The following is a 14,962-nucleotide window of genomic DNA, read 5'->3' on the forward strand; positions in this document are numbered from 1 at the left end:
GAAGTATACTGAAGAATTCATGTGAGATGAAATGTAAAAGAAAGCACTGAAAAAAAAACCTACAGGTTATCCAGTGCAGATGAAACAGGTAGAATAATCTCATATGCATGAAATATATTGGACATGTGAATTAATTCATTTCATGTATATGCTATTAGTTAAAGACTTGCTTAAGAAACAATTATTTGAAGGCAAAAATCTACTGTCTGTTCATTCTATCCTCATACACTGTGAAAAAAAAAAAAATTTTCTTTGTCCAGAAATTAGATATAAAAGAAAAACAATGATCTAACAGCTAATAGCTGTAAGGAAATTTCAGGCAGGAAAAACAATAAAATTAAATTTGTTAAAAAATAACTTCTGTATGTAGATAATAATAATAAAAAAGCACAAAAAGGAAAGGTGAAAAGAAAATATAAAATTTCACTTCAACAAATATTACTCAGCTTCCTGTGAGACACTTTACAATTTGTAATGATGCTACTAAAAATTTTTGTGTGGTTTTGTTTGGTTTGTTGTGGGTTTTATTTGTTTGTTTGTTTCTGTAGGCTGAAGGTTCTGTTAAAAGTGATAAAGGTGATTTAGGCTAGGGAAGGCCTTCTTCTAGGCTTCCATGGAATTTTGTTGAAGGAAAAAATAAAATTCTTCTATGTATCTAGGTAAATTAGTAGTCCTTGTTCCAGAGATAACTGCAGGAGAAACCATCAACATGAAAACAGAAAGAAGAGGTTGGGTACCAAAGAAATGTTTTTAATAAAGGGAGAATTCAGAAACTCTGCATCCAACACCGAAGGTCCAACACAGAGGAACTTCAGAAGAAATGTATCTACTGTCAATAAAAGCATACTATTTCTGTGTCTTGCATTTATTCTGAAGGTAAGGAGCTATCTCTACAGCAAACATAAAATGAAACAAATCACAGCTTCTTGAATTCTTTATATTCCAGGAAAAGACATGCAACAATGAATTCAAGTTCTACCAACCTAAATTCACTTTATTTCAGTATAGGACAGGTCAACTAGTTAACCAATTGACAAAGTCAGGTCCTATTTGAGCTAAGAGAGAGGTCAAACGTCAAGGTTAAAATTGATGTCTTTTTATGTTCATATTTACCTTTAGGTCCTTTGAACAACTTGATCTCTACCACGGTCTCCAGAATAGGTCTCCTTCGACGAACATACAATCGGACTATGGAGCCAGCCTCTTTTAGGGCCTCCACAGCTTTGCTGTGTGAGACTTCTGACACATCCACCTCATTCACTCGCAAGATGCAGTCATTGACCCTTCAAGAAAAACAAAGAGTAACAGATACTAAATGCTTCAGCTGTTATTTTGGACTGAGTAAGGTTTAGTCAGTAGTATTATAAAACAAAAAACACACCACTGGCAATTTTACCCGATGACAATCTTCATGCAATATACTAAATTAGCAACGAGTTGGAAAAAGAATGCATCTCTCCAAAAGACATCCTGGATTCAAACTAAAGTCTACCTGCTCACCTACGTCATACTCAGCTACTCACCTACCACACTCCACTATAAATTGGGGCTGGATCCCCTGGAGTGGAAAAGAACACTAAACATCTCGGTTTTGCAGACTTTATTAAAAGACTTTTTACTAATATCATCTAGTTACAACATTCATGATGCATGCTTCTACTACTACTACCATTGCTCTTAAGGAAATAAGTTCATTTAATTTAATACAGAGAGATCAGCATTCATTAAAATATCTTCTTAAATCTTCTTAAATCTCTCTTCTTCAGCAGAGACAAAAATTCTTAAGTTATCAAAATACAAATGCTGTCCTACAAACAGCAATTTAAAAGAGAATATTTCATCCTAAATAACGTGAGTAAATTTCATTGTTTACGTTTTTACCACAAAATGTTTCTCCAAGATCTGCTGTTTGGTAATAACATTTTTTTATTATTTTTTTTATAGAATACAAAAAAAAAATCCCTCATTTTCTTAATTTTGGTTATTCGCTGAGGATTAGCTAATATACTCACCCTCAAAACAACCTAATGAGGTAGAGTAGTATTTTCCATATTTTACACTTGAAAAGAAAATCTACACTTTGACATCTCCATAGCACCAGGCTAATGTCTTAACTACTGTGCCATCCTTTCTTTGCAAATGTGTGTAAGAAAAGCAAATTCCAAGCAACTAGATGAACTTAAACAATACTGTTCTTATGTGATGAACATTTAGTATGAGATGCCTGTAAGTATTTTGGGTACTGAAGAAAAAGGCATATATAAATGAATGTGTTCTTTTGCATGTCTGAAAGGACAATCAGTAAAGAAATTATGGAATGCTAAAAATATTCTCATTTTTGCTGTTTCTATACATAAAGATTGACCATGAAATACAACCCTTTACAGCAAAAGAACACTTGAGCTGGATATTGCTCAGGAGTCTTAGCACATGAAGAAAGAATGAATTGTTCACAAAAGATTATCTGAACTTAGAATGGATTTTTGTTACATTTGAGTGCTGCTGTTTTTGTTTAAAACAAAAACAAAAACAAAGCAACAACAAAAAACACTACTTGAAACTAAAGATTTTTTATGTTATCAGCCTTTTGAAAGAGCATTTACTGGGGGAAATATTGATAACGGACAATTGGTCTGACGTGGAAAGGACTGAAAATTGAAACTCCGGACAAAAAGTGCTGTATTGCAAAGTTTCCAGTTTTTGTTCAATGACTGGATTTCCTGCTTTCTGTCAATGCCAAAAGCATTCATGTGTAATTGTGTGGTTTGGCTGTCAAATTAATAACTGGTCTAATATAAATTGCTTTTTTTCTATTAAATAAATTATGAATGCATCCTGCTACTACTTCCTACTCAGATAGTAATTATGTCTAAACTGCTACTCTGTCTTTCTATTAATACTGCCATATATCTGATTTTTGTCAAATTTCTGATGCTTATTGTCATAGTTAAAATACAGACTATATGAACGTTAATGAAGAAAACACAGGATCCTAGTCATTGGATAGTTATGAAGATGATAGAGTGGGAAAAAAATATAAAAACACTAAAAAGAAGTGTTACATTTCTTTTGTTTCATATACTCTGTGCACTGCATTGATAAATATTGATACTACTCAATAACCCTGTATATCTACAACCTCTCGTAAAGGTTCTATTGACACCTCTGTAAAAGAGTAAAAAAAAAAAAAAAAAAAGATTTCCAGAAAAAGTCAACTAAGGACACGCAATTGTAACTGACCTTGCCAAAATCAGTAAGCCACACACATACTAAATAAAGCATACTAAATAAACCCAGATTAATAGTACTATTGTAGGATGAATGTAAGTGAGATAACACAAAGCTGCTCTGGTGATGTGACTTCACTACAAAGTGTTCTGTTTGTATACTAACTTTTTCAGTGCAGATGTAACTGACACTAATCATCCCAATTAGTTTGCTATGATGAACCCACCTAGTGTGAGATATCCACCTATACCCTTCCAAAGCCATAACTCCTTCACATACACAGGGTGAAAAAAAAAATAAAAAAAAATTGAAGAAAATACATGCACGTGCATCTGAGTGTGTATGTGCATGTGTAAGTACCTATAAATATATAAGTACCTATACATTCTTATGGCTTTAACACAATTTTTAATGGACACGCTGATGCAGCAATAGATCAACACTGATCTCATGGGTGTACAAATATTCATCGAGAATATTCAGACCACTAAAACAGCAGGTCCACTGTGAAATTAAATAAGCTGGTGAACTGATCTTAACCTTCTTTTTATTATTATTCATATAGACACTTTTTAAAATTTTGTACAATCCAGTTAAACTGTAAAGTTTCTACCATACTCAAGTTCTACTCTCTTAGTGACTTGTAAATGCTGCAGCAGTATAAAACTAAAATAAAAATAGCAAAAAATATCAGTAAATCCAGCATCAGAAAATTCTTTTAGCTGTTGAAGTGTAAGGTCTTACCACTTAGAGGATATAATTTTGCTCTTGTGAACAGCCCTCCAGTGTATTTTCCCAGTTTCATTCAGATGTTCATGTAAAAACTATATGGCAAAAATATATTTCCTTTGTTGATACATGAACTCCCTTCCCAATTTATCTTAAAATCTTCCCAAGGTGGGTATACATTCTCTGTGCAAGTTAGTTTCAGGCCCAGCTTCAGACATGTGTTGAACATGCCCATGAACATGGCCCATAATCCAAATATAGTAATACACAAGTCCAAAAAAAAAAAAAGTCCAAAAAAAAAAACCAAAAGAGATCCCTATACCAATAACTATATTCATTCCACAAGATCTCCAAGTTGGAGGAAATTGTTCCAACAAATCTAATTTCCACAAGAGATTTTTTTTTAATACTAAAGCATTTATCTTTAGTATCTTTAGTATCAGTACTTTTAAATTATTTCCACTCTACTGATAAACCTTAACACCATATATTTCCTTGAGAAAGGAAGTATGTTCATATGATTACTTTTTAAAATACATATGATAAAAAATGTAAAACTTTCTAATGAAAAAAACAGAAAATGAAGTTGTATTCTAAGCTATGAGTCTTGCAACAATTAAAAAAATATTTTATTTAATTCTGAACAAAAAGAACTCTTAACAAAAATAGTCTTCAAATGTAGAACTTTAATTGCTGAGGCTTAATAATACAATCTCAGCATCTGCTGATGCTATGGGGTTCACAGAGTTCTTGGCTAAATTTACTCATGTTTCTTTGAAAAGCAACATGTGATTGGAAGTATTTTGGAAACTGCATGTACCAGGTTGAAAAAGAATGAAAATGTTTGCACCATAATTTAAAAGAACATAAGCCTAGAAACAATGTTCATGGTATTGTTTCCTTGAAAAAAGAAGGACTACATATCTCATTTCAGCAAAGCATAGAAGTCTCTGATTTAATTTTGAAGTACGAGTAATGTTATTTCTATTTTAGCCAAAATACTCAAATTGGGACTTCGCATTATGCATATATTTCAATCTATTTAAGTCATCCATGCAGGTTAACTGCTAAATTAAAATTAAGCAAGGCAGCTCTTCCCATGGCATGCTGGCTCATGTAAATGCTGTTACAAAATGTATATATTCTACAAGAATTTGTAGAATAATTCAGGTATGAAGAACTCTGTCTCACAAAACACAGAACATAGTAAGTACATGCTACAATCATGTCAAGACAGTTACAACTGATGCAAGAAATATGAGTGAGATTTTGCCTTTTAGGACAGGGTCAGGGATGCAGAGGTTTACCCATAGCTGTTGCTATCTTAATGAGTGGTTGGATTAATTACAAAGAAATACTATAAGGACTTTTACCAGCTTTGTCCTAAACCTGACTACTTTCATCTGAGTTTTCTGATTACTAATTTCAAGAAACTGTGCAGACATCCTTGAAAAGGTGGTAATTGCTTCAGTCAAGTTGTAAGAACAGAAGATGAACGCAACCCTTAGGCATCTATCAGAAATATAGTAGGCGACAAGTAGTAATGATTATTCTGTTCAGTCTGTTCTATGCAATATGGTGCCCTGCAGAAAGACCCAAAGCAGTCTAGTACAGCAGCAAAGAGCCGCAGAAGACCAAATGGTCCTGCCAGGAAACATTAACCCACTTGCAATTCCACAAAGGAACTACTTGGAACCAACCATGGTCTCAGGAACAAGGGACTTATCTGCACTCCACAGGACAATGCAGACGCTAAAAGCTGCAGTAATCCACAGGCCTTAGTTATCATCTAGACACCTCCAGACTCATTGGCAGTCTATTAATGGGGCAGACCTGCTTACACAAATACAGTTACCATGATTTATACTGCAGAAAGGCCAACATTACCAGATCATTTTGAAACAATTCTAACTTTTTTAGGTACTTCCTCAGAAAAGTTAAAATTAATATGGACTTTATTATTTAGCCAAAGCTTAGAAATTAAGAAAAAAACAAAAAACCAAAACTGTTAAGGGAGAATCAGTACAAAACCTTAGGTACCAGACAGAAAAGATAAGTAAGAGAGAGAACTAAACTTTCACTTTGTTTCTTTGCTCCTGCTTTGTCTAAACTTTTCAGTCAGAGTTCCCCTATGAAAGGGCTGATGTTTCCTTTTTCTTTTTCTTTTTTTTTTTTTTTCCCCATACAGACACCACAAGAACAAGCACTTCAAGCAGGAACACAAGATTATAGGTGACAAGTTGAAAGGACTGACTATTATCCTTTCTTAAAGATATCAGTGAATCATAATGTAAATACATTACCTGACCCCAGGAGAACCAATCTAGTCCATTAGTTAGGGAAGACTGCCACTTCCATCCATTGTTGACTTCTTTGTTTTTTTTTATTTTTGGGGGGTAATTTTGATATGCACCCTCCCCATCTCATGGTAAGTAAAACGTACAGTATATAGGGATAAAAAATGCAATTATTGACACCGGCCAATAAAATTTCTTTACATTATTATTACTATTGTAATTTCAGCCAAGAATGCAGAATAAAGGATCTCAAATTTTAAAAAGCAGTCTTCAGATCTGCCTATTCAATTACTGAATATAAAGCTAAAACTAAATGCCAATGATACACATGTACCATGGGGCATACTGTTTTTTAAGTATAATGATACTTAGACACATGATCCAATTTCTGTAGCAAAATCACATATACCCTTAGGCCCCTTTCTGACATTGTAAACTAGTATAAAACTACTGTTATGTCCAATTTAAAAATAAAGAGATAAAACATAGCAGTAAAAGAAAATTTCAGATCTCATTTGCAATTTATGGTTCTTTCTGCAAACTAGAGAACATCAAGTGCTTATGAAAATACATTTGATGAAGGCACCAGCCAATCCTAATTCAAAATTTGACCCTTATGTGTTTTATAATGAAATTCCATAAATCTCATAGAAGAGTTACTTGCTGAAACATGGCTGATAAAAGTTATGGTTTGGGTGGAAAAATAATTTATGAATGACTTGAAAGAATTTCAGCTGAACTTAATAAAAATCTGAACTCCTAGGAACAATCTAATTTTAAATATATATGCAGATAATGGAAACCCCAAGTGTATTTAACATGAAGGCAATATCTGAAGTATATCTAACCCACACTTCCAACAAGGGCAGAATTGTCTGTGGTCTTGAGAAAAGCAGATAAAAACTAAATCTAAAAGTTTGGTTTGGACTAAAACTAAAGTGTTGCAAGTTGAGAGAAAAAAAAAATCATCTTCTCAATTCTTTAGCAAGTGTCATTCATCTGTAACAAATAAATTGAGGAAAAATAGAATGTTTTTCCCTCAAAATGTTCACCTAATGCCATCCCAACTCTTTCTGTACAACTTTGAGCCGGTCACTTACTTTATTTTTCATAGTCTTAAAATAGAAGATGAGAAACCCATATACCTTCCCCCTGTCTTTTTCTTCCGTTTACACTCTACATAAACTTTCCAGAGGAAAACCTGCATATTTTTGGCTAATCTCAGACAGGGACCAGCCTCCAGTGTAGCCTGTAGGCATACTGACCACAACAGATAACGAACCAAAGCAGCTCTCTGCCTTGTCCTGGCTGCATTCACCCTTGAACCCAGCCCTTAGAAGTCAGAGATGAAGGCCAAATGCTTCCAGCATTTGCAAAGAGGGTGCGCGTATGGGTCTGTATGTGTGTAAAGACAGGGAACTAAACTCTGGCATAGCATTTCTGTGAGTAAATGGAGTCAGATAGATGCTTTCTCTGTCTGTGCTAGCAAACCAGTTTCTTTGTGTTGGCTGTGTGGAGCCTGAAAGCTGAGACGAGTCCTGTCAAAAAGCAGGGTGTGCTCAGTTAGGCCTAGTGCTGTGCTGCTGCAGCCTTGAGTCACACCAGCAACCAAGTTGATTTTCAGCCAGAGACCGAAATCAAAAACCCTAGGAATGTTTTCCATTTAAGAATATGTGTTGCTTTTACAACAGAGTAATAGAAACCCTGCAGCAGTATCTGCAGCATATCACCAGCCGTCAGCCCACACCTACTGGCGGGAGGTTTTGGTGAGTGACCTGAAGTTGTGTTAGTTGTCCCCACAGTTCACTGTACACTCCTCTGGACCGTTGCAGCAGTCTTGGCATAGAAAGAGCAATCTATCTTTCCATGAGGAAAGTCAGTCTTGAGCGTGTTCCCTCCCAGCTGAGAGAACAGAAAAGAAGCAAAACAGAAAAGAGCAGGAGGAAAAGCCTGTGCAGAGCAGACCCTGCTCGCTCCCCCTGGACTGGTGCAATGTCTTGGCTGCTTTTCTGACTGTCCAGGACAAACTAGCAGGAAGCCCTCATCCTCCAGAAGGCAACAGCCATGTAGGACTGCACCAGAAAGCAGAAAGCATGGGGGAAATTCCTCCTCTGTATACCAGGAGCCCAGTGATAGTTTAGGAGGAAGAAATGCCTACTGTACTGCAGTCAAAAATTTCAGATCACCTCCAAGAGGGTTTAAGGTCATGCCAGCCTGACTTGCAGGTGTATTACCAGAGGACTTCCATTTCATTTACAGAACAGAGACTGAAGGGAAATTGTCAGGGAACAATTCAGATTTCAGAAAACACTTCTGAATTTCAGAATGTGTTATTGCTTCAAATGATTGTGCATTTCCATAGCCTGTTAATAACATGGCCTTACTGAGACCCGAGACATAACCAGCACAGCTATAGTACTGTCAGGATGTATTTACATTTATTGTCCATTGCTACTGCTTTAGTTACTCGTGGATTTTTTAGTACAACAGCCATCTTAATGAAATGTCTATGTATTAAAGAGTCTGCATAACAGTAACTGCATTTGGAACACAAGCCTGTGACTGGTAACAGTATCAGTAAAAATATTAGCACAGCAGCTCCTTATCATGCACAGCATGCCTTCTCCCCTCTCCCTATGTTTCATTTATGACTCTAATTTCTATTTTGGAAGTTGTAAGTCAGAAACAGACAGCATATGCACTATATAATTAGGAATGGAAAAGTCCCTGCAGCCTTTAGACTGCTAGAAGAAAATATATTTAGAATCTTGAATATGTTCCTATTCAGTTTCAATGGAGGACACATTAGCATTTGCTTTTCTTTACTCTTTTTTTTTTTTTTTTTTAATATATTATTTTAAAGGTCTTAAATTCAGCTGTAAGACTTCACTCTAGGCACAAACTTGGCTAAAAAGCAGTTTATCTGTTGTTTAAAATACTTTGGATCATTTCTGCATTCTAGCATATTTCTGAGAACTTCCTGGGGAAAGGCTGAGGCTCTCCTTTAGTTAACTCTTTCCACCACACTGAATAGATCATATTAGCCTTTTACGCAGTATGCCTTTATCATGCAATGTCTATTTGTTTGGAAGTGCTTATATACATCTCTTCATTGAAAATATATGCAAAGATACTATCTAGTGTCCAAGAGAGTCTGAAGACAGCTCATATACATCAAATTGGCACAGTGAAATCCAATGCAGGGTTAGCCACACCAGCACAGACACTGGCCGCAGTATGTCTAGCATGGAAAGCCACCTAGACTGATGTTTACCATATGTCTACAGCCAATTATCATTGGTAAAAGGCCATGTTAATGCCACTCTGCAACTTTGAGCTCATTTAGAGCTAGCTTGAACTCCTGCAAAACCAGCCATGCAGTGATTGATTTCAAGAGGGGGCCCATTAATGGCTACCAAAAGGAATAAAAATAGAAAAGAGAAAAGGACAGGCTCAACCCCACAGTGCAAAAACCTCTCTCACAAACTAAAATCAGAGACCTTGAGGGCTGGATGGCTGCAGGGTAAGATGGCCATCACTCAGGCTGCACTGAGCTCCCCAGCCAAACCTTACCATCTATGGGAGCCTTACCACTGAGGAGCACGACCCACCCAGGAATCCTGCCCTTTGCTTAATGGAAACACTGCTGCCCCTGAATGATCAAGCTTCAGGGAAGATTGGAGCTGAAGTCTGGATGAAGGCGTTTCCCTGGCTGCAAAGATAAAAACTATATGAAGCCATAAGCCAGAACAGGGGTCCATCAGACCTCCTGTTTCCTTCCAATGGTGGCCTTTACCAGGTGGTATAGGAAAAGAGCAATACAGTATTTACCCAGAATACATTTTCAGATTCTGATGACTCTAGGGTTTCCTGAATCACATATACTACTATTTTATTTAATAGCCTGAGCTAGGTTCCTTTTCCACAAATTTAATTTGTTTTCAAAACCCATGTACACTTCATATCCACAGTGTTCTCTGCCATTCAGCATAGTTTTGCTACCAGTTAAAAAATAAACAAATTCATTTGATGTCCCAAATCCTTTCATTAGAAGAGATAGCAAATATTGCTCCTTGGTCATTCTCAATGCTCTGTTTCTCTCCTGTGGTTCGGAAACAGGACATAATCTCTTGCCTTTCATAACTGATTTTTCATCATAATAAGAAAGGCCCTGTTAGACAAACTCTACAAGGCAAAGGCATATAGCTGACCTAGTAGTCACACTAGTTACCACCTGTGATAACATTTCAGAGAAACCCCACCCCTCCGTCTTTCTATTTATCTGAACACCTCTTGGGTGCACCTACAGATTTATAAGTGAACTCTGGAAAAGAAACAAACAAACAAACAAAGACAACAACACCAACAAGCACTTCAAGTCAAAGCTGTTTCTATTAGCTTTGTTTCTTGAATAAATGACATTGTTTTACATTGGAAAAAAAATAATCCAGCCAAGCCAATAATAAGTCATTTCATTCTAATAAATTTTGTATTAAAATAAAATAGAATAAAACAAAAGGTTAGACAGTCAGGGAAACAAAAATCAAAACAACCATCTGCTGTCTTATTATCCAATATCAACTCCTAGAGAAATGATTCCAGAGCAGAAAATGTTCCACTTTTTATAATGTAATGCTCTTTTTAAATTGCAGTAAATATCTCCCATTATTCTGGAAAGTATCCTCAATACAAGAATGAAAATAAATTTTGCCTCTTGCTTTGACTCAAACAAATATTTAAATATATTACAAAAATTGTCACCACAATTGAAACTAATGCAGGTGTCCCTGATCAATGCTCATGATATCCATAGGAAAGAGGCCCTGGTTCACAGCCTGCACCTTCCTCTGTGAATGACATGTTTACTGCAAGACTGCTCTGACTCAATAGTTGTCTTTCAGGAAGTGAAGCAATTTTGGAAGTAAAGAATAAAATACATTTATTTCATAGCTCTTCCAATTTAATTACTTTTCTAGAAGATGTTGGCTCATGCTTCCTAGGGAGAGGATGGAGAATGCAGGGTTCCCTTCAGAGGTGAGATGAAAGGTGATTTTTTTTGTTTGTTTGTTTCTTTTATTGTTTTCTAATAAAGGAATCCCTGACTTACTTTTCTCCCTTTGCCACTGAAAAGCAATGTGGACCTAACTTTGCATCAAAAAATGTTTGCTCAGCTAGTACTGCACGCCAAAGTCTTTTTAGACCTGAAATTTGTATATAGCAAATTTTCATATGGGGATGCAGCCAGCACTCCATTAAGAAAAGCTCACAGGCAAGTAAGACTTAAAAAAAATAGCTTGTTTAAACAATTATAAGTCCAATAAGTAAACTGTATAATTTAAATAAATTCCCACATCATTTGAAGACTTTTAAAAATTTACTACTGCCTAATGCACTAATCATGTATATTTTAAGTTGTTGATTTCCAAAAGAAACTTGGTAAGCAGTTAAACTGAGTCCATTCTTAGGCATAAGAGTGAATGTGTAACTAAATTTTTAAAACTAACACTGCAGAAAAACAATAATTTGACCTTATTATTATTATTCAAAACTGTATAAAAGCTGAAGCTTCAAAAAAACACATGAATGCTCACTGCATCATATTGACTTGGAAGTACTTGAAAGTTATTCATGATGACCTCCTGGAACATGACCAACAATATTCAGGAGCTAAAAATGGTGGTGAATTCCACAATAACTCCAAATATTGCTGTCTACATCCTCACCTTAGGAAAAAAACAAAAACAAAAACAAAAACAAAAAACAAAAAACTATCAAAATTTCTAACATATTTGGCCCAAGGTAGAGCCAAGGGAAAAACAACACCATGAAAAGTATCATTTTTGTTTTCTCTGATAAAATTCAGAGGTTCAGGATGCTTCTTGGACAAACCCAATGCATACTGAGAAGAGAAGCAAAACCCCACTGGGTTTACACCTCCCAGAAGAGCCTAACCTCCTTACACATGCTCTGAGAACAGGAAGTAGTTAGCTAATAGCTAATCTTGCAGGGTGTAGCTATGTAGAGTTGAGAGGGAGAAGTAGCTAGCACCCATTCAATTTGCACAGACAGACTCAAGCATACACTTTTTGGATAAGTCAGGTCTAAATAGACATACAATAGGAGGACTTCTCCATTTGTTTTTTTCCTTCATCACAAATTCTCTGAACATAGCCTCTTGCTATATAAGTCTCTTGGAAGTATAGTTATTCTAAATCACTTATAACACAATGATCTTCTGCATCAAACTTTCAGCTATTGCTTGACTAGCATAACTCAAGGCAAATGAATTCTCATTTACTAGGTAAGACACACCTATAGTAACTTTGTAAAGAGTTTATGATCTTTTGCTTCACATATTATTGTTTTAAGACATAGTACGTGCATAAGGCAGACTCCCTTCCCCCAAAATACGCAACATCCAGTTCAAGCAGAGTTAGGAATTACAATCCATAAATGTATGCCAAGTTGAAACTGCTTGGTTGGGGATTAATTCTTCCCTTTGCCAGACACACTGGTATAAAAGACAAAACAAAACACTTTTCCACCCATAAAAAGATAATTTTTAGTTATCAGAACTGAAATTCCTGCCTTGAGTTACTGGAAACCAAGTCCAACTTTACTAAAAGCAATAGATCTGCAATTGCACAGACCAGACACAAGAGTGAGGTGACCACTCCAAATAAAGCAACCCGCTGACCAAATGCCTGGTTAGTAATCAATCAGCCTCTAGGCCTGATGAGCCCACATTTTTGTTTAAATGCTTGATTTTGATTGCAAGCTTATGACAGCGAAGGGACAGCAGAGGAAGCAGAGAGTTCGAGGTAGGCAGGGGAGGGCAGGATGAGGAGGGGGATCACAGACAGAACACGGGAAGCTGGGGCTGACGGGCACTCCTGGAGGCTTCCCTGCAACAGGCTCTCAGATTTCAGACAAATTTCTTTTATTAACCCTTTCGCGAGACCTATAGCAAGTACCATTTCCCTTTTTTAATACACAAATAAATAAATAAGTTGCTTCCCCCACCCTTTCCTTTGCATTTCTTATCCAGCTTATTTCTCAGCTTTGGTATCCTTCACTCTTACCACATTTTTCCATTCCTCCGTCCGTTCTCTAACTCCCCAGTTATCCTCAGTCTCTCTGCGTCTCGTCTCCTGCCACTGCCATGTACGATGCTTTCCTCCTGAAACTACTTCCACTAGCAACCGAGCACTGAAACTCTGAGCACATCCAGGCTCTGTCAGCAGCTCGGCTTTATCTGGGTGGCTCTGGCAGCCAGCAGAGACAGCAGCCTCTAATGGTGGCCAGAAGGAAAACTTCTGCTCACAGGATGAATATCTGTGTTTGCCTTCAAAGCCAGAGGCCAACGTGGGACAGCAGAGAGGCAAAGAATGAGAAAAAAGGAGGTGTAGGTAGCTGTGGGGTGTTGTGGGAGGAAGGTGTTGGGATAAAGAAATGGGAAAGGAAAACAAAACCCTGTAAAGTCTGAGATGAATGAAGAAGGCACCAGGAAGCTGCAAAGCTCCTCCCAGCTTCAGGCTGCTCTGCAGGTAGTGGAAGATGCCCCAGGCCAGGCTCCGTAGGTGTGGTAGAGGGCAGGGACATCTCTGCAGCCCTCACTTACCCTCCAAGCCCTCCGGTTTGGCTGGCTCCAGCACCATGCGGGGGTTTGAGGCCTGGCGTTGCACAGCCTCCAGTGCTGCCTCGGTGAGTCCAGCCCAGGGAAGGATGAGGTGCTTCCTTGGGTCCAAGATATGCTTTGGCTGCTAAATACACCAAACTACTTGGTTATTCCTCACCCGTGGTTAAAATCCTCCCAACTGACACTAGCGCTGTCTGAAGCGTATTCAGGTTTGTGCAGGAAAACCAGTTACAACAGATAACCCAGAAGGCAATTCCACATTCAGGTTTTTTTACAAGCACTTTTCATCTTTGGCGCTCAAAGTGCTTTGCAAATATGAACTCGTTTAAGCTTCACAACAAGCCCCGTGAGGCAAAGATAATGATCACTATACCCGTTTTACAAATGGAGAAACTTTAGCACAAAAGAAGAAAAGTGTTACCACAGATCAGGCATAGCAAGTTGAGAACAAAACTACGCAGTCCTGCCTCCCAGGCGCTTGCACTAACAAGTAGAAAACACTCCCTTCCGCTCAGGTTTGATTAAGAAGAGCTATTCCAAACAAAGGTGTAGCATTAAAAAAAAAAAAAAAAAAAAAAAAAAAGGAAGAAAACGTGTACTTCAAGTTCTGTAGGAAACTTTAGGAGCTTCAGAACGTAAGTCCTATTAGGCTACACACTTTGAGTAAGCGAAAAAAAATAATCTTGCTTCTTGCAGTGACATGACTCAGGGTAACATGCAGAATGGCACAATGTAAACAACACATCCAAACAAAATACAAATATTGCAAGGTTGATATTAAAAACTGCATGCCATGGGGAAATAAATGTAAGCCCCCCACTCTAACTTCTGTAGTAAAAGCGAAATGAGAAATGTAGCAACAGAGATCAGGAATGGTCAGGAAATACGATTTGGCTAAAGCCTGAAAGTCCAAGTGTTTATTCAAACGGCAGCTGAGAGTTTTGACAGTGCATGAAATGACAGACTGTCTGTCTCACCATGTATTAGCATTTCTGAGATTAGCTGTCAGAAGCAAAAAAGCCAGCCAAGCTTTTTCTTCGAAGTTTTTGAATCAGACCTTTGCTGTTTA

General features: G+C 37.1%; 1 protein-coding gene across 32 annotated transcripts in view; it reads right to left on the reverse strand.

Moving 5' to 3' along the window:
- The window catches only part of DLG2 (discs large MAGUK scaffold protein 2), a 1,027,768-nt gene that overhangs the window by 324,808 nt on the left and 687,998 nt on the right, over positions 1 to 14,962 (reverse strand). For 31 of the 32 annotated variants that reach the window (XR_011090260.1, XR_011090255.1, XM_068660895.1 and 28 more), the window contains one exon: positions 1,114 to 1,283. Coding sequence is in view for 30 of the 32 variants with exons in the window: in XM_068660895.1 (XP_068516996.1) it covers positions 1,114 to 1,283 (170 nt within the window). In the remaining 2 variants the exon portion in view is untranslated. Of the gene's footprint in view, positions 1 to 1,113; positions 1,284 to 13,336; positions 13,488 to 14,962 lie in introns of those variants that run through there. The other variant, XM_068663268.1, reaches the window with a different exon arrangement.

Source organism: Anas acuta, chromosome 1, assembly GCF_963932015.1.
Source record: "Anas acuta chromosome 1, bAnaAcu1.1, whole genome shotgun sequence".
Lineage (NCBI taxonomy): Eukaryota > Metazoa > Chordata > Aves > Anseriformes > Anatidae > Anas > Anas acuta.